Source organism: Sturnira hondurensis, unplaced genomic scaffold, assembly GCF_014824575.4.
Source record: "Sturnira hondurensis isolate 20B ecotype Veracruz unplaced genomic scaffold, ASM1482457v3 Scaffold0021143, whole genome shotgun sequence".
In the NCBI taxonomy this organism is placed as follows: domain Eukaryota; kingdom Metazoa; phylum Chordata; class Mammalia; order Chiroptera; family Phyllostomidae; genus Sturnira; species Sturnira hondurensis.
The window spans coordinates 19,103,912-19,127,728 of record NW_028093774.1 but is presented as its reverse complement, the minus strand read 5'-3'; the positions used below and the strand labels follow the sequence as shown (position 1 = coordinate 19,127,728).

At 48.6% G+C, this 23,817-nt stretch overlaps 1 protein-coding gene across 4 annotated transcripts in view; it reads right to left on the bottom strand.

Moving 5' to 3' along the window:
• Nucleotides 1–1,482: 1,482 nt before the first annotated feature.
• The window catches only part of ANGEL1 (angel homolog 1), a 48,931-nt gene continuing 26,596 nt past the window's right edge, over nucleotides 1,483–23,817 (bottom strand). Inside the window, exons 2-11 of one of the 4 annotated variants that reach the window (XM_037031271.1) lie at nucleotides 20,581–20,695; nucleotides 16,435–17,010; nucleotides 15,244–15,470; nucleotides 14,707–14,776; nucleotides 13,651–14,084; nucleotides 11,307–11,430; nucleotides 10,897–11,007; nucleotides 4,894–4,963; nucleotides 4,245–4,393; nucleotides 1,483–3,480 (exon numbers count right to left, since the gene is read on the bottom strand). In XM_037031271.1, coding sequence (XP_036887166.1) covers nucleotides 3,323–3,480; nucleotides 4,245–4,393; nucleotides 4,894–4,963; nucleotides 10,897–11,007; nucleotides 11,307–11,430; nucleotides 13,651–14,084; nucleotides 14,707–14,776; nucleotides 15,244–15,470; nucleotides 16,435–17,010; nucleotides 20,581–20,683 — 2,022 coding nt within the window. In that variant the 5' untranslated portion in view covers nucleotides 20,684–20,695 and the 3' untranslated portion in view covers nucleotides 1,483–3,322. Of the gene's footprint in view, nucleotides 3,481–4,229; nucleotides 4,394–4,893; nucleotides 4,964–10,896; nucleotides 11,008–11,306; nucleotides 11,431–13,650; nucleotides 14,085–14,706; nucleotides 14,777–15,243; nucleotides 15,471–16,434; nucleotides 17,011–19,562; nucleotides 19,655–19,674; nucleotides 19,794–20,580; nucleotides 20,696–23,817 lie in introns of those variants that run through there. The other 3 variants (XM_037031270.1, XM_037031272.1, XM_037031273.1) reach the window with 3 other exon arrangements.

Below are 23,817 nucleotides of genomic sequence, written 5' to 3'. Positions count from 1 at the left end.
CAGCTCTCTGCCCCTGGTGGAACCTAGAAGAGGTGGGTCCCACCTACACCTGGGGGGCATTATGTAACCAATCCAAAAACAATCCTCTAGTAGCTACCCCGGGGCAAGAACTGGAGAGAACATAAAAGTATGAAAAGAAAACCCAGCAGCAGCCTGACCAGCAGTCTTCCTCCCGGCCAGTGTGCTGCCCCATGAGCCAGCGTGCCTGTCCCCCTGGGAGGGCCATACTCTGTGGAGTGTGGGGCCGCAAGAAGCAAAACAGAGGAGATTCTCAGTTCGCCTCTTTGGAATTTGTTTCCTCGGATGTAAAGGTAATACATGAACAGCTGAACTGCCCACACAGGGCTAGTATCTACTCATGGCGGCAGCAGACACTGTGTAAACTCGATGAGTCCTGCACAAATGTTATGTGACTCGGGTGGCTAGTAGAAAACCCTCCAGGCCGGGAAGGGGGTCTCTGGGCATATACCCCAAAGCTCAGGAGCTACAAAACAATTCCCAGCCCGTGGGCCCATTGCCCAGCCAGGCTGGGGAGAACGGCCCACCCTCGACTCCCACCAACACTGTGGAATTCTTAGCATCCCGTGCTTGCCCAAGCTCACAATTTCGGGTCTGAAAATCCCTCACAAGTGGAAAAGATTACTACTTTAATTTCCATTTCACCAAGCTATGTGAAATGAAACACAGGGTTAACCCACCCACCGTCACCACGTGTCTAGGCCAAGGTGACAAATGGTGGTCCTAATCCCAGCTCTTCTCTTTCCACTGAATTCCAACCCAGGAGGGGCAACAGAAGCACCCAGGGAGCTTCGCGCAGCTCGGTCTCAGAGACTGACACAAAGGTGTGGGGCTTGGGGTTCTGTTCGGTAAGACAGGACACTGCCCCCAGTTTCAGGGCTTCCCGTGGCCATGTGGGCTTGGGGGACTCGCTGCTTAAGGAGGCGGGGAGAAGACAAAAGTACCAGCAGAGTGAGGCCTGGGAAGAAGAGAAACCTTTCCAGCAACAGATGGCTCACAGCTCAGCACTGGCTCCAGAATGCAAACGAGATGATCAGAAATAGATGCTCAGCAAGAGGCATCTGCTGCACACGCCACTGCCTCGTGCAAGCTTTGACCAGGAAAACACTTCACATCCCACTCTCCACACAGACCCTCCTGAAATGCAGTGTGAGCTGGGGGGAGGGGCGGCAGATGGAGCAAGAACAAAAGCAGCTGAGAGAGCTGTTCTCCTCTGAGGATGGAAAAGAGAGCTGCCCCCCAGCAAAAGTCGGGGCAGGAGGCCTCGCCCAAGCCCTCCTCCCCCAGGCCGCAGAACAGTGGGCACCTGCCTCCACGATCAGAGGGAGATCCCAGCACTTCTCTGGTCCAGGTTTAGAACTTGAGGCCCCAGCACCGGACCAGTCCCTTCCTCTCTGCCCACCTCATTCTCCAGGCCTCCTCTCCCCCACACCCTTCAGAATCCTAATAAAATGACCAGCAGTAGGGGGGAATGGTAAACCTTTATTTGGAAGAGGGAATTTAAAGAACCACTTAAAACCCCGATTTCATTTCCAAAACAGAAACAAATAAGAAAACAAAAGCAAAAAGATAATCAGGCTACCTGCCCTCTGCCACCTTCAGCCATTTTTTAATTCATTCCCTGGCAAAGGAGAACAGTGATGGGCCACAGTCTTAGAAAACAGTCCGGCGCTGTCTTGCGTTCATCTCAGGAGGTGCCCAGAGAGAGGCAAACAGAATGAGCGGTGGGGTATGGACAGGCCTGGGGCTCAGCCAGGCATGCCCAGTACCCAGGAAACAATGTTTAAAAACATATACACATAGATAAATTCCCCAGAACCTAGGTGTGGAAAGTCTATAACCACGAACGCAGAGGAGTTCAACTGGGTCTTCGGCTTTCAAATATATACAGAGGGGACCATTAACCACACAGGCTGTTTCTCCAGGCTCTCAGCTACTCCCCAGCAGCTCCTCCAGCTCTGTGATGGAGGCCGAGAGGGCCAACAGCAAGTCCAATCAGGCAGGGCCAGCAGGTACTCCCAGTAAGGGGTCCGAGGAGCAGCTGGCCCAGGACCGCCTGAGGCCACCAGCAGCAGAGGATTAAGGCATGCCGGTGACGCGTGTGGGCACGGAAGCCCCTGCACTAGGGGAGGGGAGCAGAGGCGCCCAGCAGCCGGGGCCCTGCTGGTCTGAGCAGCTCCTCAGGCACTTTTGCCCAAGGTCACCTTTGTGCTGAGAAGATTTGGCCTAAGCTAAATAGCAGGCTTTCCTAGGGAAAAAATGGAAGGGAAGAAGGGAGGCAGCAAAGAGTGAAAAGTGGTGAGGAAAAGAGAACAAATAATCCCTGAGGTCCCGAATCCCAGCTGAGGCAGCCACAGAGCCTGCCTGCTCTTTCCCCTCCTGGGGCTACCCCCCTCACCCCAGTTCTGCGGGCTGCAGAACCCAGTGAGACAACTGTTTCCGGAAGGTTCTCTCTCCTCACCCTCACAGAGTTTTAAACCGCAAACCACTCTCCCAGCCCACTGACCCCACACAAACGTTTGCTCTCCTCGGGGCGGCCTGGGGAAAGGGACCAGCCCAGACAGAGCACACGGGGCCTGCGGGGAGTTTGGGTCAGAGGCTCAGGCGGTACCTCCCCAAACTTGCTGCTCCAGGCCGTGGGGCCCATTTGCCCCAGAGCTCAGGGGGTGTGTGTGCCCTGGCTGGCACAATGAAGGCCTAATGAAACACAGAGGCTAAAAGGAGGAGGGTCCATGCCCCTGCCGCTGCCTGGCAGCACACAGATTCGGGTCACGCTCTCAGCCTGCCCCTCAGCCAACAGCCGCAGGGTGGAAAGCAGGCTGACCAGGCGCAGGTGTAGCCACGCAGAGCGGCCCCACCCTGACAGGACACACACCAACTACACATACCTCACAAGTGTGTGCCTGGCAAGAGGTCTGGGCCCAGAGTTGTGAGGCAGGGAGAAGGTCGGATCAGAAGGCACCACCAGGAAATAGCCTGAAAGCAAATAACCATTGAGATCAATAGCTCCCACAACCCTGGTAATCAAAAATCAAGGGGGAGCGCTGGGTACATGGCAGGAAGGGGAACCACTCGTCCAGCTCTCCCAGGGCCACCAAGGACGTGGCCCAGGGTTAGGAAGAGGCTGGGGCAGGGAAGGGGCCATAGGCAGAGAACCGGGCCAGGCCCAGAGAAAATCTAACCATGGGAAGGAGGGAAGGAGGAGGGGAGCGGAGGGGGTGTAAGTTAGTTGGATCTAAGTTTCCACAGTCTCTGGTCCTGTGAGCTCTTCTGGAAGCGACGCTCTCTTCCCCTGGGAGCCCTGTCATGGGGCGGTGGCTTCCATCCCAAAGCTGGCCAGCAGGCAGAGGTGGTCTGAGGAGCAGAAGGGGTTGGGCAAGCCGTTGGCAGCCCAGAGAATCTCTTCGGAGAGGAGGGAGAGACGGCCCAGGAGCGTGAGCGTTCCATCCTGATGCCTGCGGCCTAGGACACAAAGCGGAAGCCAGCAGGTAAAGCGGTCATCCCACTGCAGGGGTGGGTGGGGCCTATGGGAGCTGCGCCTTCTGGAGGCCGCACCCCTTGGCTGCCCCCCCTTCTCAGCTCCTCCCACTGCTTCTGGGTGAAGCCTCACTTCCTCAGAGACTCCATGACATATCAATCAGTGAATGAGGCAGGCTGGGTTCCGGGAGATTGTGACAAAGAGGAGTGTGTGTGCCCAGGCCCAACATTACAAGATCTGCTGACTTGTTCCAAGAGAAACTGGAAACCCAGACTTTCTATAAAAAACTTGAGTTTTAAACATAGGCAATCAACCTAAACATTTTTAAAGACTTGCTTTAAACACACAAGCAGGGGCTGCTAGACTGCTACACTGTGAGCACCAGTATGGGTGGGAGACGGCAAACGGGGTCTCTAACCTAACCAAGCTCCTCACTAAGCAGCCCTTGCTGAACAAACCCGGTAACCCCGGAATGCTCTATTTCACCTCCCAAATAGGGCGGAGGGGCATTGCTCTGCCCACTTCTCTCTGACGCTACAACGGTAAAAAGAGAAGGTGAACAGGGGCTCTAAGGGAAGGACGATGAGAATGATCACTGCTGGGTAGGCATGAAAGCCGCTCTCGTGCTGGTCAAGTCCCAGCAGCCAGGCCCTGCCACCAGATGCCTGACTACCCTCAGCTGTTAGAGACTCATGGGGGTGGTTTCTAGGAACCCAGGACTCATCAGGCTTACCAGTCCTGTCCCCACCTTGACCGGACTCAGATGAGAAGAAGATGTAATCCACCGTCGTCCCAAGACCCAAAGGCATCGTGGTGACTTCTGGACGGCCTTGCTGGGGCAGGAAATGAGTGTACACCGAGGTCAGGTGGAGGCTGTGCTGGATGGCACCTACAGCCCTGCAGGGACGGAGGGGACGACTTCAATCAGCAAGCACCACTGAACTTGTCTCAGGGTTACTTTCCCTGTGGGTTTTTGAAGTATTTCTCATGAATGAGCTCAAATAACTCAGTCTCAACAAAAATTCCTCCCCATGCCAATAAGAGGCTTAAAGTTAGCTGAGAAATGGACACATTTATACTCAGTCCCCTGGCGTTCCTCACCCCCACCCTCCCCCACCCGCTGATTAAGCACACCTAACAGACCCCTGTCCGTGGATCGGCATGCTCTCCTGCAAGGCCTTACTCCCACGAGGAAGAGCGCGTGGGCTCTTCCTCTGCAGGAACCTGGCTGGGCCAACTCTGGCCTCTGCACACCTGTGTGCCCCTGCAGGAGCTCAGCAGGTCTGGGGGGTGAGAGAGCTCAGCAAAACCTATCCCCCCAAATTAGACTCAGGAATCTCTCTCATATGCCTAGACAGGCTGGAAGGCAAGCTGAAGGGAACTGGAAGGACACTTACCTGGGGACGATAGGCTCTGGCTCAGATGCATCTTCCTCGAGAACGGACTCGGCCCAGCCCGCAGGTTGTTCTGCAGAAGATGGGGAGAGAGATGCTTTACCGTTGGCAGATGGGGAAGGAGGCCCAGCACCAGGTGCCCGAATCCTCCTCAGACCCACAGGCTGCTCCAGGTGGAAAGGAGGAAAAAGAAAAGGGAGGGGAGGAAGAAAACAGGGGACCAAAGTCAAGAACCTCAGGAAGGCGAATAGACAGAGGTCTCTAACATAGACATGCTCTTCCTTGACTCAGCAGCACCTTCCGTTAAAACCTAAATTTATTTTAAAAAGGTCATATAGTCACATGGTACAAAAATCAAACTGTGGAGAAAAAAGTATCAGTGAGAAGTCTCCCTTTCACTCCAGGTCCCTTGCTACACAATTCCAGAGGCAACTCCAGAGGGTAGCAGATTTCTGGTACGTATTCCTCCAGAGATTTCCCATCACACACCATTCTCTCTGTGTGTGCATGCACACACATACATACTATGCACACATGCACACATACACACACGTGCAAAGAAAAAAGATACATATCACTCATATCAGGAGAGAGGGGGTGTTATTACAGATCCCACTGATGTGCTGCTCTTTAGTGTGCTGCTACGTTCTGTTTCCTAACCTATTTAAAATTTTTTGCATTAATATCATAAGGGAGAATGCTAGTCTGTAGCCTTCTTTTTGTGTGTCAGCTGTTGGTGTCAAAACACTTTCTCCGTAAAAAGGACCCGGCCCCGCTCTTCCTCTGTGCTCTAGAGCAATCTGAACGCTTGTGGCATTACGGAAGTTCTTTGCAAGGTTTGATGACAACCTGCCATCAGTCTGAGCCTGGTGCTTACCTGGGGCTGCATCTCTGAGAACTTAAAAAGAATTTCCCCTGTGGTAGTCTCTTTAAATTACCTCTGTCTTCTGCAATTGTTTTTAGTAAATTACATTGTCTAAAATTAATATATGCAACTAAGTTTTCCATTTTTTTGCACATTCTTGTGCATCTGAATACTTTTGCTTACTCCTTAAATAGGTTAAGGTTGACAGCTGCTTTTTCTCCCAAACCACCGACTCTTATTAGAGTTGATTAGTTCTACTATTACTGTTTTCTAAATTATTTTCATCTTCTTTCCTTCTGCTTTTTCAGTTTGTTGTTTTCTCTAACTTCATTTGGATGCCTAATGTACTTTCATCTTTCTTATTAATACAATTCTATGATTCTAAATATTCTATATAATGCTGATTTTTTCACTGAATACTGTTCTAGCTTTTATCCCACTAATATATGGTGTTTTCTTTATTGTTATGTTTTAGATCTTCTGCAGTTCGTTTAAATTTCACCTCTGACCCAGAAATTGTTTGAAATTTTTTAAACGTCCAAATGAAGATATTTTAATTTGGGGACTTTTGTGTTTGTTTGTTTTTAAGGGTTATTTTATTCTCATTCTAGAGAGAGGGGAAAAAGAGAGAGAGTGAGAATCATCGATGTAAGACACAAACACTGATCAGCTGCCTCCTCCTGCATGTGCCCCAGTGGGGGATCGAGCTGGCAACCTGGGCATGTGTCCTGACAGGGAATCGAACCAGCAACCTTGCAGTTACGGGGCGATGCTCAAACCAACTGAGCCACGCTGGCCAGGGCGGTGTTTTGTTTTTAATTTCTATCTTACCGTATGTGTGATCAGAGAAAGTTGACAATACCACTTCTACTGTTTAATATTTACTGAGGTTTTTTAGGTGGTCTGATATCTAGTTAATTCTTAAGAATCTCCTATGGACACTTAAGATGCCTTTGTTCTGCTTTCAGTGTCCAGAGTTTCATATGTATCAATCGGTTTACCTTACGTTACTTAAGTCTTCTACATTCTTAGTTATCTTTACCTGCTTGATCTATTGCAGAGTAAGAAAGATGAATTAAAACCTTCTACCATTAGTTATTTTCTGACTATCATTCCTTGTTAAATCCTGAAGTTTCACTTCGTGATGGTTGGTGTAATGTTATTTGGAGCATGAATATTCATAATACTAATATCTATATTTTGAGTCACAGCCTTTACCATTATTGTATGCCAGAAAAGCCACAGTGACCACCAGCAGGACATTAAAAATGGCTTCCTTCACTCCCAGGATCTGCCCATGCCCGCCGCGCACAGACACCACTGTACACAGACAGCACTGGTACATGGGCCACAGCTGCCTGTCTGAGCTGCAACCTCTGTCTGGGCCCACTCAGCACCCAAGGAGGCAAGTGGAAGCCAAGCAAGTTCGGTTCTTCTGCAAGTACTAGGGAAGGGGTAATAAGTGGTGTCGTGCACGGGCTAGCGGAGAAGCTAGATTCGGGACTTTCCTCGTGCGAAAACTGATTGGACAGCCTTTGCTCTACAGACATCTGGTCGGTTTGTAAATAGCGGTTTATAAAAATCATCTATTAGCAATTGTTTTTTCCTGTAATGCACTTAATTGGGCCCATAGTCTGTGGTTAAGTGTCAAAAGAGCTGAAGAGTTCAATGTAAGTTCAAAGCTCCAGACTTTGTGTAAACGTGCAAGCACTCGTGAGGAAGAAAACACAGTAACCTTTCTTGGTGTCTGTATGAACCACACCGAAAAGATAAATAATTAATAACTGAAAAAACACAAGGGGAACTTAAAATTTGGAGTTCCTTCTTGTTAATTCCCCCCTTGAAAGGGAGCTGGGGAGAAGGGGAACCACGATGTTTGGCGACACACAGCTTGGGCGACACAGAGCCCTGCAGTGCCACTAACTCTTCCTAGCAATGCCGTTCCCATGCGACTCAGAGGCTTCACATTCAGTCACTGTCACAGTCAAGATGCAAGTTTTTATTTTTATTATTTTCTTAATCCTTACCCAAGGATGTGCTTATTCTTGATTTGAGAGGGAGAGAGAAATAAACACACCAATGAGAGAAACACCAATCACTGATTGGCTGCCCCCTGTACATGCCCCAACAGGGGATAGAACCTGCAGCCTGAGTATGTGCCCTGACCGGGGATCAAACCCACAACCTTTGGACGTATGAGACGATGCTCCAACCAACCGATTCACCCGGCCAAGGCCAAGGTGACAAGTTTCGGTGTGCGCAGTGGGTTGGCTGAGTCTGGTACAGGACTGGAAATACTATTTGGTAGCACCCCTAAACATACCCTCCAGAAAAAAGGTCCCACCCTGTGATCTCATCATACTGCACACAAGTCTTTCTGCTCGAAGTCTCAAAGTGATGGTAGCATTTTAGATTTCGAGTCTAAAGGTGATTCATCAAGAGCCTGTTCAGCCCTAGGTGGGGGGTACTGAACAAATGGAAGGGCATGTTCACAGTATGTAGTGAATGGGTGTGTTTACTCAAGTCTAATTTCTATTTTGAAAATACTGCTGTTATTTTGCATTATTAGTGAACAGGGTATTTTCCCCAATATAATGATTCTACTTACAAAGTGACCGTCAGTGTGTATTTTAAAGGTTCTTGGGCTTAATTTTGTTATTAAACTGAAATGCTTATTACATGTTTCAAGTATAGCACTGATTTTTTAAAAAAATAACCTATTCTTCCTGGCTGGTGTAGCTCAATGGATTGAGCGCAGGCCTGCGAACCAAAGCATCGCCAGTTCGATTCCCAGTTAGGGCACATGCCTGGGTTGCAGGCCAGTTCCCAGCATGGGGTGTGCTAGAGGCAACCACATATTGATATTTCACTCCCTCTCTTTCTCCCTCCCTTCCCCATCTCTCTAAAACAAATAAAATCTTAAAAAAAAAAGAGCAGACAGTAAATAGAATTTAAAAAATAAAAATTAAAAAAACTATTCTTAACATGAAATTACCTCTGTGGGATCTCACTAGTGTTTAACTTCGGGGTTTTCTAATCTTAAAACACCGAGGCACTGCTTCCCCACCTGAGCCCAACTAATAAAAGCATCACCCCAGGTGCAGGCCCATGCTAGTTGCTCAAGGCACGGGAGCCATCACCATTATTGTTATTACTATTGCCACAGTTATAATAATACATCTACCTTTACAATTAAAAAAACCCGAGCCATTGAAATGTTCGCTGCTTTGTCCAAAATGCCAATTTAAATTATATTCCTACAAGAAAAAACAAATTTGTGCTTACCACCAGCCCTTTCTCTGTAGTTTCTTCCAGTTATTGTTTAGTTGTCTTAAGTTAGTCTTCCAGCATCTCTTCACGAAAGGCTTTTGGTTGAGTGTAAAACTCTTGAGCCACACCCCCTTTCCTTAAAGCCGTGCTCCCATGTCTTCCAGAGTTGGACGTTAATGTGAACAAGTCTGATGCCGACCTAATCTGGCATTTACCCATAAGAGTAGCCTGATCTTTTTGGTCCAACTGCCCAAAGGATCCTTGTACCTTAGACTTCTCGTAACTTCCCTAGGATGTCTGAGTGTCCCGCCTCCTGCATTGCTTTTACTGAGACGTGGCATACCCTCTCAATCTGAAGATTCCGACCTTCACATCTTCAGGACATCGTCCCTGAAACAGCCCTTTAAGTGTTTCCTTTGTGCCCCTGGAGCGGTTTTCTTTCCTGTGGGCTCCAGTTACACGCTGAATGGCCTTCCGTCCTCTTCTCTCTCGCCCTCTTATCCTTTTACTTCTTTTTTGTTTTGCTCTTTCCCCTCCTTGGTCTGTCTCTCGTTTTCAGCTATATCTATTCTTTCTTGTGCTGTATCCAATTTTGTCTTCATTTTGTGGGGTTTTTTAAGTTTTTCTTCCATTTCTTGCCTCAGCTCTGCAGCTTACATTCCAACTTCTGATGTCTTGCCATGTGCCTGAACTTACTTTTAAAAGGCGATGATTTTATTTTTGTGCTCTTATTTTACAAAGGCAATTGCTTCATTTTTTTTATTCATGGAAAAACCACTGTGATTTTCATATGCAAGAATTTTTATCTTTTAATAAGTATTCTTTATCCGCCTTTTATTTCTCCTGTTCCTGCCCCCTTTTCTTGCAGTATTTTAGCACAGACTTCCTGCTGGTTTCTTTTGGGTAGCTCAGCTTTGAATTAGTCGAGGTTTCTCCACCTTTTATTTGTACAAAGTTTACATAAGAGAAGAATTAAATACGCTTTCCAAGCAACAGAAATTCTCCTTACGACACAGGGTCTGCATGAGCCCTTCCAGTCTCTGCTTCTCCCAGCCAAACAACACGCTGCTCTTTACGTGCTGCTCTCGCAGCCACGTAGAATGCGTAAGGCAGATACACCTTGAATTCCTTGCTCAGTCTTTCATCTGCTGCCTCTAGGACTAAAACAGGTTGAGACAACGTCCTATCACAACCTGTGCGTCCTTTTCTTATTGATGAAACGAGGTTTCCTCTTCTGTGCCTCACCGTGGAGGAATGGACCCTGCTGGTTCTTCTGGAGATCCGCACAGCCTCAGGGCTCCGCCAGCACCCTCGCATGTCTCCAGCGCCTCTCACAGCCACTCCGCTTGTGCTGTGGTTTATGGTTTCAGAAATCTTTACACTCCTCATTTTCTCCAAAATGAAGTTTATGTTTCTTTTCCATTTTCTTGTTGCTTTGGAGTGGTTTCAGAGACAAGAAGGGTACAAGGTCAAGTATACTCTGCCACACTTGATCTGGAAGTTCTCGGTGGGACTTTTTTTATTACATCCAGGCCCACTGTCACTTGTTGAGTTTCAAAGCCCCACCACGTGTAACTTCTCTCCCTTATATGCTGTCCACATGCTAGTTCGTAGCAACTTAAACCTAAAAAGGTTAAATGGCTAATTCAAGGTCTCAGAGCTGTTGGAACCCAGGTCTCAGTTTCTGGTCCACGTCCTGATGACACTGCACGTCCATACATGTATACGGCTGCTAACCCTCTTAAGCACACTTATTACCAGCAGGTGACCTCTAAGATTCACACCCAGGAGAGACTAAGGAATCAAATTAACTGACAAATATCGGACTAAACAGGAAAAAAGACCAAGGAAACAAGCTCAGATCCCATTACCTGGCTCGCTATCCGTCACTCCTTCCATAAGAACCAGTCCTGCTGGTCGCTGACAGGCCACGCTGCAGAAGCGGAAACGTAGCAGGAAGTCTCGGCTGTACCTACGTCTCTCTGTGAACCAGCAAAAGCCATACAGTGAGACAAAGGAAGAAGAGCCACGTGCTAGGACCTCCTTAATATCAAGAGGTCTCCAGCACAGGGACATAGTGGAGGTCTGGCTTAGAGGACAAGGAGCTTCTCCGACAGCTGATTTAAAGTTTTCCATACCACTGGGCACCCACGCGAACAGTGAGAACAAAGGAACTTGCTCAGGGAGTTGAGGGGGTTGTACTTTCCCGGCACTGAAGTGCCGGCTTTCTCCCACAATGGGCATGGAGGCACAGGCAACCAAGAACATGACACACACTCACCTGTTCTCTTGGGACGACAGGTGACATACTGACAGCAATCAGTGATGCCCAGGGTGCTGGGCCACAGCGGGGCCTGCAGCTTCTTCTGGTAGAGCTGATGGGAGAAGTCTTCCTGACCAGACACCTACAAGGAAAGAGCAGATGCGACTGAGAAAACCAAGGCGGAAAAAGGAAAGAGCCCATTTTGGAGGCTATGCAGGCAAACATACACACATACTATCGTATACTGTATACATAGTAGAAGGAAAACACGTGAGTCTTAGGGGAAGGTTAAAAACAAGGAGCTAATTAAGACCCTTTTTTTTTTGCCAGAAGTACTGAAATGCCCCTGAGACAGGAATTAAGGGTAAGAGAGTGAGGTGTGAGTCAAAGAGAACAGAACTGTATGTACATGTGACCCCCTAACTTTCCCCTCAGACAAATCCTCACAATTATCCACAGAGAATATCAGCTCTCAGGGGCTTTAGTGTGCACTGGGAAAGGTTTGTCCTAATTTTTGGATCTTCGGGAGCAAGGTCTAGCATCTGAGGCCCATTATCGGGAAACCACAGGGCGGAAGCAATGGGAAATGCGTCAAAGCACTTTACCGTATGTATCTACGTCACCATCCTCGGTCAAAGCCCACGAGCAGCCTGGGAACGGACAGAACGTAGTAGGGGAAACATTCGGTAACATCAGTCATCTGCATATCTCCCACATACACAGCAAAATTCCCTTTATTTCATTTCACAACAACAAATATTCGAGTGCCACTGTGTGCAAGACACTAGCTAAGTGCTGAGAAGAGAGCAGTGACAGGCACGACCTCTGCCCTGAGAGGACAGAATGTCCGATATGCCATCTGAAATGAAACAGACCTGAAATTCAACGGCCATCTGACAGCTGTGTGACTTTGGACCAGTTAGTTAACTCTCTTGGGTTCAATATCCTCTACTATAAAATGGAATAATAATACCGCATAGAATTAGGAATCTTGATAATAGTAACCACTACCAAATTAGTGACTGCTTCCTTTGAAGGAGGAACTGGAAAACACTTTATGTGCATAATTTGATTTAATCCACTAAACAAATAAACAAACAAACAAAAACCCTGTAAAGTAGGTCCCACTATGTCTTCAGCGTACAGATGAGGCAAAGGGAGCTTAAGGACTTGCCCAAGGTGGCTGAGAAGGGATTTGAACTCAAGACTGTCTGGCTTTAAAATGGTTGCTCTTAATCACTATGCTAACAGGGCCTTTCACGAGGTCAGTACTTAGTCAATTCTTTTGCCTATTTCCCGAGCTCCTTGATTACAGCAACTTTCTGGCAGGACAATGCCCTTCTCTGCACACATGGCAACTAGGACATTGCTGGCCCTTGAGTAACCTCATTAAAATAAAAGTCCAAAGTGCTCAACAATTCAGTCACTTTGTGTCCTTTCTCCACTGTGACTTGCCAAAGGTTAAGCAGTAAATTGGATGGATCAGTAGAAGCAAAACAGCGGAACAGGGAGATTAAGTGACATAAAAAATTAGCACAAGCTGAATGCCCATCAGCACAGCTAAATAAACTATGATATACTATGAAATTTCTATGCTCTTAACATTCAGCGGTTAAAAGAAATGAGATTCATATATACATTGTTGAGTAAAAAAAAAAAAGCACGCTACAAACTGAAATATACAGGGTTACATCATGTTTATAAACACCTATCAGCTGCGAGAAGCAACCACAGCAGAGTATCAGAGGGTGAGAGCTTTGGGGCCAGGCCACCTCCTTACAAATCCTGGCTCCACCGCTACTGACCTGCAGAAGCTGTAGAGTAAGCAAACCACTAATTCCTCTGTGCCTTAGTTTCCTTATTTATAAAACAGAGGCAATGATAGAAATTGTGAAAATTAATGAGTTAATACATGTAAAGTGCTTAAAATAGCACCTGGCACATAGTAACTGCTTCATAAATGTGATGATTACATTATCACAGGGACATCGATATCACTATAAATGCATAGAAAACGATCTGGAAAAATACCACCAAACTTCAAGCAGTTATTAATTTAAGGGGAAAGGTAGGAAATGTAGGTAATAGAAAGGTCTTTGGCCCCTTTTTGATATTTAAATTCCTGTGCAAGGATGTACTTCTGGATTACTTATAAACTAAATAAATTAATGATAAAAGCTGAAAGAATCCCAACATGTGAGAGGCACTCAAGAGTACCGAACTCCCAGGCTTTGGGCACCAGAAAGCAGGAGGGAGCCGGAAGAGGTGGGACTGAGGCCCTGCCCCAGAAGCAGCGCTGGGCACCAACACCCACCGTGCTCCCCAGGCCAGGCCCCACCCTGCAGCAGCGGCCCCAGGTCACCTTCCAGGCCGGCATCCCGTGGTACTGGAGCTCTCCATCCCTGATGAAGTTGTAGAGAGGGGAGTCAGGGACGGAGTTCAGGTCCCCACACAAGATGATGGGGCAGTGGCTGCCATCTGACAACCTAGCCACCTTGTCCACTTCAGCCAAGAGAATGGCCATTTGGGCCAGCTTGATATCACCCCGGCGTGGGTTGTACAGCACATGGGTATTTGCCACACATAATGGGGCCACTGAGACTTGCCCCAGGCCTTCTGGAACCAGTGGCTGCAGCAGCAACACTAAGCCCACGTTATCCCGATTGAGGAGCTCCAAGCCAGGCCGGAAGTACTCCACAGGGCTGGCACAGAGCAGACGAAATCTCGTGGGCTTGTAGCAGACAGCACAGCCATCCGTCTTGCACCCCGTCCTCCTCTTGTAGAAACAGGTAAAGCCTGCAAGGAACACCCCACCAAGGAGATGGATTAGAGCCCTCGAACCCTGAGTTCCTCCAACCAGCGGCAGTAACCCCGGTGCGTACACATAAGGCATTGCTCCTGCTGCTCAATAATGGGAGTCCTTGCCCTCGCCGACTCCCTGGTTCTGTAGTGGTTCCCTTACAGTTTCAACTGGGTGACTAAGAGGCTCTAAGGGGAAGGAAGGAGAGAAGGGAATGAAGCCATATAAATGGACTAGAAAAGCATGGAATCCAGTCAGACAGGTTGGAGTCCTAGCTCCACAGACTACCAGCTTTGTAGCTTTGCAACCCTGAGCAAGTCACAGAGATTTTGAGAAATTCGGTTTCTTCACTATAAACTAGGGATAATAATTCTCAGCCTCATACAGTTGGTTACCTCAAGGATTGAATGGCAACATAGGTCACCATCACTTTACAACTGCAGAACTCAACTTCCTTTCTCACCAATGTAAAGGAGGAGCTAGCGCACAGGTGAGACTAAACTCCCAACTAGCCCAAAGGGGGGTTACTGAGACAGAAGAAAAAGATGGTGTCTTCAGGAGACAGCAGACGGGGCTGCAGGAACAGAGACTGGCACAGATGCCAGGGAGCTGCATTACCCATCATTCGCAGAGAGGGCTCCAGCTGCTCCCAGTAATGGTCTTCCTGGACTTCCTGGAGACACAGGATCTAAGACATTGACAGGGAAACCCATCACTCCCGAGTGCCCACAGTGCTGACTGTGATCCTGCCCTAGCATCAGGCACTGCGGCCAGGTGGGAAGAAGCTGCTGTGGGTCTCAGGCAGGGTCACACAGAAACTTCTCACAGGGCTGACTCTTCCCAGGTGGTCTTCCCCCGCAAGAACAGGCCCAGAGTTAAGCTGGAAAGACCAGACACGTACACCAGGTTCTCCCGCTCCGTGAGTCTCTCCAGTCTCTCTCCCCCTGCACAAAGGTGCTGGAAGCACACCTCGGGAGCGTCTTCTCAGCATCTGCCCACTCTCGTTTACTTCGGCAGGCAGGCTCCAGCCCCAGGAAGGACTCCAATCATACCAATAACCATGGGAACAAACTAACTTCCTATAAGCACTGGGAAACAGCCAGGTCCCAAGCAAATGCAAGATGGCACTGCCCATCCGCCCCCCCTTTTACTCACATCAGGGTCCCAGTGCTGGAACTCCTGCATGAGGTTCGCAAAGCGATAGTTCCAACTGAGGATGTCCGGGTGGCAATGCAGGTAGAGCTCGGAGCTCTGCTGCATCAGGTCCTGGGCCAGGATGTTATAGGACATCAGGGTGAACTGGAACTGAGGGCCATCCCCTGCCTCCAGGCCCTGAGGGTCCAGCTGAGAGGAGAGGTCCTCCCACTCTCGCCACAGGATTTCTGCAACGGGGTTGGGAAGAAGAGGTCCACGACCAGTATGTGTTATCCAGGGTCCCCACCATCTCCATTCCTGACTCAGTGGTATTCCCCCAAGTTCTTTTTCACCGTCCGTGTCACCCATCCCTCTCTGTGGCAACCTGAGCAGAACTCCAAGGGCATTCTCAGATGAGAGAGTAAGCTCCACAAAGCCAGAGACACTCTTAGCCTGTTCACCACTATATGCCCGATACCTAGCAAAGTCCCTGGCACCTAGGACATGCTCAATAAATACAGGCTAACAATTTCGCACTTCTGACAAATCCACTCATCTCTGGGGAATCACTCAGATGAATGTGCTTAATAGTCACCTGAGGTTAAAGAGACTTCTAGAGTAATCTCAGCCTTGGGTGTTTTCTAACCTTTAAATCTGGAAAAGTCTGTAGGGCTAGAAACAATGTGTCCCCCACGTCCCTTAAAGCAGGGAGCTGCACACTGGATTTCAAACCCACTGGAGCCACAGAAGTCATTCTTTGATTTCAGTGGAAGCCCAATATGCATGACAGATAAAACCGGACTATTCTGGTTGAGGCAGAGTGGAGGTCCCAAGGGCTCTTCACTCCTCTTCCCAGGAGGCCCTTGGATCACAGCATGGAGCATCAGAAATAGGATCCGCTTTGTTTGCCACCACCTATATATATATGCTTATATATATAAGCATATATATAAGCATATATAAGTATATATATGCTTATAAGCACCACCTAGCTGTGTGACCCTGGGCATGCCCCGCTACCTCTCTGCACGGGAGTTATTTCAACTGAAGACCATGGGGCTAGATGAGATCATTTCTGAGGCCCCTCTACATCCGGCACTGCACGAGTCTCAGGAAAACGGGACGCAGCAGCAGAGCTCCCTTCTTTAGCAATGGCCCTGCCCACACCCACAACCTGCCACCCCGGCTCGCTCAGCCAGGTGTCAGACTCACCATGATACGGAATCTCCATCGGGGGAAGCTGCAACTGCCCCAGGCCCTCGAAGGACCACAGGGGAGCCTCTTCCTGGGGCACAGGCTCAGGTGTTACGCTCCAGGCTACCACTGTGGGGTCCTCTTCCCACTGCTCTGCAGCCAGGGCACCCACTGGGAGAACAGCACAGTCTGCATACCGAGGGTCTGTCTGCATGGGGACAGCTGCCCACATCGGGCCCTCCACCTCTGGCGGTGGTTCCTCTCCCAGGACCTCAAAGGAAGGCTCCTCCACGTTTTCTGCTGCCTGCAGGTCACTCAGCTGCCTGCTGGACCACTTGTCCTCTGGAGCAGCATCCTGTTCTCCAGGATTATCCATCAGGAGTGCCAGGCTGCTCTGGGCTAGTCCCTTATCTAACAGGGGACCCTCGCTCACAGTCGGAAGCACCTGGCTCGACCCTTCTTCTCGCCACTGCTGCAGCAGGCCCTCACATTCTTCCTGGGCCGGGCCCTGGGGAGCCATGGCAAAATCGCCCTCTACCTGGGAGGACGAACTCTTCGCCGGGAGGGCATTTTTTTGAAATGTGAAGAAAGCATCTAACAAGAAAGCCAAAATACCATGTTATAGGATGACAGCGACACCCCACCCACACTCTTCTCCCTCCTGGAATGTGAAGCCCATACAAGTCAGAACCACGTTCACCTTGTTCATCATCGTTCATCACTGAGCCAACCCATTTTAGTGCCTGGAACTTCTCATTAGAGCAAAGTGCTCACTATCACTGGCAGGCACGGTTCTAAGGGCTTTACAAATGTTAACTACTTTATATGGTAGGGATCTGATAAATATTCTGTGCGGAAATAAAAGAATGACTGTCCCACATAATCTAGTGCAGAGGTGGTCACATACAACCACACCTTTTTATCTAGAAGTTAGGACTCCTATGAAACATCAGCTTTCTGGTAAGAGCCACGTAGGAATCAGAAACTGACCATGAATTAGAACTGTGTGTTACCGCAGAGTACTGAAATTAACAAACTATGTGGCCTTGGACAACACCCCTAGTGAGGTGAACTCATCCTTGACTGTAAAATGGGGACAAGGGAAGTTTGAACTGGACAATCTCCAAAAGCTTTCCTAGTTCTGTAAGTCCCCTAATCTGCGAATGCTTTCCAAAGGAAAAAGTCCTAAGGTAGACAAGAAAGGTGTCTCAAAGTCTACACAATTTATTTCTTAACAAAGGCCTTTGGTCCTCTTCTCAAAGCTCCTCCTGTCTCCACAGACTTCATTATTAGCTTGCTCATTCCATAACACATCAGAGGCTATAAATCAGAAGGTGACAAGTGGTAGCTGTCATTTTCTACTACAGCAAGACAAAAGGCAAGAGAGTAGGTGGGATAACTCTACAGTTAGAGCCCCCAAACTCCATGCACGGCACTCTGGTGCACGCAAACACTCCCTACACACAAAACCACTTACTTACGGCACAAGACAAGTGGCATGTGTGATGCTGGTCCTGAGTCACCAGATTCATTTTATCAGCTCCATTTTTTTTAGGCAAGAAAAACGTCAGAATGATTCAAATGTTGACACTATCTTATGGTCTATGTGGATTTAACAGTGGTTTTCAACCAGTAGTGATTTTGTTCTTAGGGTACATTTGGCCTTGTCTAGACACACTGATTGTCACAGCTATGGTGATGGAGTCACACCTGTGCCATTGTCATCTAGTGGTTAGAGGATAAGGATACTGCTGAACATCTTACAGAGCAAAGGACAGTCCCACAAAAAATTATCCAGGCCCAAATGTCAATCGTGCTGAGATGGGAAAACCCTGCTTTAAACCCATGCCCTCGGTTGCTGGCTTTAGTCCAGGGACTTGCTAATTCCCTGTCAGTTAGAACATCCTCTGTGTATATCAGACGGCAGAGGTTCTTTGATTTACACGTGTGCAGTTACTAGTTTCCCAATTTCGTAGGTGTCTGTTGCTGGCAGTCGTGTTTTTCAGCAGATTTCTTTTATTAAAAAAAAATCCGTAGAAACCAAACATAAAAAGTTAATATATGTAGGACTACTTTAATGGATGTAGGGGCAAGGTGGGCAGGAGATGGTCCCTACTCTGAGATCCCTAAATTACTAGTCTAGAAACCTCCGGACAGTATTCATCACAACAGCCACCATTCCGGACACCACAAGAGCAACATGGCTAAAGGAGTATGCTTTAGTTCTCAAAAAAACGACTTCTGTGGGGTTCCTCATTCCTCAGAAGTGTGCACACACTCCTGAACTGAGCGCCCCCTCCATTCTGAATAGTGAGCCAGCACTAGAGACACAGTAAGAAAACAGACATGGCCCTGCCCTCCTGGAGCTTGCATTCTGGGAACAGATAGAAACAAACATTTTATATGAAATACATATATAAGCATAAAGCACACACACACATGTTGTGTCTAAAAGTTCCAGAAAAGCACAGAATGCACAGCTGGACCCCTTATTACTAAGGGCCTCTGTCCTGTCCCCTACAGTGCAGGGCAAGTGGGCGAGGTCCGCAGGATCTGAGAGGACCTGTCTCCTGAGAGCCTCCGGAATGAGACCAGGAACGAAAAGGGCAGGCAGATGGTGAAGTGGAAGAGTAACTCTTCTCTAACGCAGCAGCTGGGCACTGCTCCATCCCACTACACCTCTAAGCGCAAGGGAGGGAGGCTGCTCCAAAGCTGAGGTTTAAACGCGGCTCTCCCTCCCGAGCCTGCTTTTCAACCAAGCCTCCACCGACGGAAAGGGCAGAGCGGAGAGGTGGCTGGGAAGGTGAGTGTGGCATTCACCCCAAAGGAAGACAGGTACAGGTCTTCAGCCCACGGACCCCAGGGCCTCCCCGCCGAGAATTCGGGCATTCGCCTTGGCCCAGAGCTGCCAGCCCTCTCCGACCCCCACGCGGGCCAGTGACTCGGCGGGCATCTGACCCTCTCTGCACCCCCGGGGCCGGCAAGGGGCGGCTTTTGCCTCTTTCCCAGGTCCCTCCGCGTTAGGTGTGGCCCAACGCCACCGGCGTGGGCAGGGGGCCGCCCACGAGGGTCGTCGGCCAGGCCCTGGCCCCCTGGAGTTCCTGGAGCCCAGGACCGGTAGGGGGTCGAGGACCGCCCTCTCACACCTTGGCACTGCCAGGGGAAGGTGGTGGTGAGGCTCGACGCGCCGCACGCTGCCCCAGCTCCACGGGGCCGGCCCGGGCCTGGCTCCCGCCTGTCCGGACGCGGGGCCAGTACCTGCGAGGGCGCGGAAAAGGCGCGCGGCCGGCAGCAGCAGGTAACACAGGCACGACGCGATCATGGCCAACCGCGCCTGCGCTCCCCTTCTTCGCCGCAGCCCGCGGGATCGCCCTCGGCTCGGCCCCGCCCCAGGCTCGCCCCGCCTCCAACTCCGCCCCCGGGGAGGCTCACGTGGTCCCGCTGAGCCTCAACAACAACTTTATTGGGAGCGTAGCACCCGCGGGACCGAGGACAGGCTCCCAGAAGCCTTCGAAGTGCAGCAGTTTAAAATTAAGCGCCTTGCTGGAGGCTCCATAGTATAATACAAAAGACACTGTTTTATTCCAGCTTCTCTGTAATCTCTCCTCCCTTCAGTTTCTCATGCGAACAGTGAGGGGCTGGGCGTTTAGGGAACTTAAAGCCTCACCCAGCGCTGGCGTCTATAATCTCACCCTTCTCAGTCCAGAGAGAGAGGAAAGAGCAAGTTATCCATTTTTCTGGTTTTCTTATCTTCCTTAACTCAGATTTTAGGTCACGAATTGAGCCTACAGCCTTGTCTTCTTCCTCATCCTGTTCCAAATGGGCCCTTTTTACAGCAGGTTTAGAAAAAGGGGGTGTCCCACTGGTAAGGGAGTCAAGAAAAAGAGGGGAACAAAACTTCCACGGGGAAAGGGACCAAATTTGCTTGGTTGGTGCTTTGGTTTTCACCGAGGTACTTTCTCTAGTGCCTGCAACAGTGTCAGGACTAAATAAGTGTTGACTGAGCAAAACATACGTCGCCAAGTGAAGAGCAGGCCTTGAGCAATTCTGTGCTACCTGAAGGAAGGCCTCTTTGAGTCTCCCGTCCCCACCCCTCACCAGCAATCTTCTTCCCCAACCACACTCTGGGGAAGGGAGGGCTACATGTACTACCAGTTTCAGTACCCAGTGCCTGTGCTGTGTAATTTCCAATCTGTGGCTGGAGCCTCGGCTGTTCAGGGAAGCCTTCTGGGGAGTCACCAGATCCAGGACCGGCTGCGTACATCATCACCCTGAAAGGCTGAAAGGAGGAAGAACGGAAGAGTCAGTCCGGTGGCCTTCCCACTGTTTTCCCTCAGTCTGCCTTCGGGCAACAGCGCTCAGACCTTGGCCTCAGATGAAGCAGAGGTCCCAGGGAAACCATCTGGAAACAAGGGCACAAGTGTTAGCTAAGGATCCCCCAAAGTCAGGCCCACTCCTTGGATGTGGCTTAAATATACCTTCCTCCCATTTTGTCCGAATAGTTACCCAGAGGCCCAAGTTCCAAATCAGATCCTAAATGAAAGTATTTAGATAGAGACTGTTTTTATCATTTTGTGAAATTAGGGTTTCCTTATTCACTTGGAAAATATATAAAAAATTAAAATTCCTAGGCCCTATTCCTGGGGTCCTGATTTATCAGGTCTGGCGTACAGCTTGGGAACCTCTGCTAAAGGACCTAGCCTCAACTGGGCTATTCATTGCATGTGGGAGTAAAATGTGTCAGGCTAACTGATGCCATGTTCTTTCAGAGGCCATTCTAGAGGTCAACTGAGTGAGGCTGCCCTCTTTCTGTTTCCTGGCCCATAATCCACTCTGCTGGAAAGTGCAGGGTGATGTGAGGATCACGAGCTTTGGAGTTAGATCACTCCGGTCCAGATCCTGGCTCCGCCCCTTTCTACCCATGGACCTTCTCGGCTTACCTAACCTCTTGGAGATTCAGTTACCTCACCACACCTAGCCAAGGGTATGCTCTTGGTGTTTACCATGACTTTTTTTTTTTTAAATTTAAGCCCAGAACAGTTCTGACTATGGATAATGTAGGGTCAGCCATCTTCTACAATCCCTGGCAGAAATAAGGGCCCTTCGAACTGTAACGTGACATTGCTAAGCAAGGCATAACTGCAGATTCCAAGGAGACTTGGCCTACAGAAGGGTAGCCTCAGGCTTTCACAGTCAAAGGAAAATTACAAGTATAATCTGCACCATCTGTAGCCCCATGATGCCAGAAACAGTCTAAAAAGAGAGACCAGATGAGCCCCTCAATTCACGCCAACTGTGATAGTAGAGGAAGCAATGATAAACACCTGTAGTGTGATAATCCACCGCCACTGAGTAGTTTTGAGGTGTGCAGACCTAGCTAACGGGGCAAGTGGGAAGTTTTGCAATACTTTGAGGAATTTAAAATCACCCTCAAATTTAATATTGAGGCAAGATCCATCAAAATAGAGGCTAAAATTAGTGGGCAAAACTTTAAGCAGAAATAAGATATTTGCATAGTCTTAAAGCATCTTCTCCAAAATATAGATTGATCACAAAGGGGAAAATAGTAACTTCACAGTAGAGAAACCTAGCCATCAATGAAAAACATATTGATATTCTGTATCCCCAACATGCACCAAGAAAGGCGCATCAACTCTGGTGCTCTTCCCAATAATCATGCCAAGAAGTCAGACAAACCCAGACAGAGGGAGATTCTACAAAATATCTGACCAGTACCCTTCAAAAGCATTGAGGTTGAGAGAGACAAAGACTGAAGAAATGTAACAGATTAGAAGAGACTAACGGAGACGGGATTAACGATCCAATGTGGGATCCTGGCCTGGATCCTGGAACAAAGAACAGACATTGGTGGGGAAAGCGGTAAAAAACAAAGACAGTTCGTAGTTCAATTAATAGCATTCATTTTGATCATTTTTCTGTGGTTATGTAAGATCTTCTAAGGGGAAGCTGGGTGAAGAGTGTGTAAGAGCTCGACTATTTTTGCAAGTGTTCTGTAATCTAAAATTATTTCAAAGTAAAACTATTTTTAAAAGATACCCTTTTAGTAAGAGCAAAAACTTTTAAATAATAATATATAAAAAGTCACAGATATTACATTTTATGACTTTTAAGCACATATAAAAATTTTTAATTATGCTTCTTGAACATTTTTATTTCTCCAGCGTTGACGAATGCAGAAAAATGCAAATATTGCTGCCCGTTATTGTAAAGGAAAGTTCTGATTAAGCCATACTCCCAGTCAAAAATCTTCAGTGGCCCCCTGTTGCCTTTTAACTGCATTTGAATCTACCCCAGAAATTGCTGTGGTCCTCGCAGCCCCCCATTTCCCCACTAGTACTTGCGTACCTTTACTCTCGCAGACCCACCCCAAGCTCTGCTGCCTTTCTTTATTCTGCATTCCCAGAACCGTCTTCCCCCCAGACTCTTCTTGCCCAGAGTCTATGAATGCTCCCCAGTACAAAGAAACCTCGCCCTCCCTTGAACCCCCAGAGGATCTCCCTCATGACCCTTACCAACGTCTAGCACTGCCCTTAGACCCAGGCTAACAGTGCCTGTGCCAAGTGGCCATTTGGGGCACCTTCCTCCAAGTTTCCTACTTCACCTGTTGTAGCCGAGACCACACGGTCCTGACCAGGAGGAGCACCCAGAGTTGAGACCAAGACCTATATACTCTCTGGTCCCTGTTTCTCTCCTTTAAGGATAATTTCTTATCCCCTGATCAATGTGTGCTTGACCAGATGATCTGAGAGTCTCCAGGACATGTGTCTACCAAATTAAGCCAAAAATTGATCACTCCCTTGGCAAGTTTGATATTTCTTTCAAGGAACCACAGGATATTGGATTCACTAGAATGGTGTTACCACTAGAATGGTGTTACAACTTGGAGTTAGGGTAACTCAAATTGTTTGCATGAACAGGAGCTCTGCCTAGGACCCCCGCATTGTAGGGGAGGCCCTGTCCATTTCTATCTTGTCACCTGTAGCCAACCCAGGGAGACTCCTGTCTTGGTCACGCCTGCACCCCTCCCAACAGCGGTGCCTACCTTAGTGCCCTAGTGCCTGGTAGATACTCTACAAACACTTTTCAGAATGAATGCCTAAAGAAATGCGTAACATCTCAGATTTACATTTTTATCTAAGGTTCTACGTTTCCCCTATACAATTTCTTAGATCTTCATCATTCTTCTGAGTGGCAAAGAGGGGTTGTCATGTCCCCGAGCCCCCTAGTCACTGACCTGACCGTCGATGTGCGGAAAGCTTATCAAGAAGGAACAAACATGCCTCCAGATTCTCTTGACAGTAAACTGCAAGTGAACTTCACCTCCAAGACATGTGAAAACAGCCAAGCGTGGGAATGATGGTGGAGAGGATTCAAGTTAGG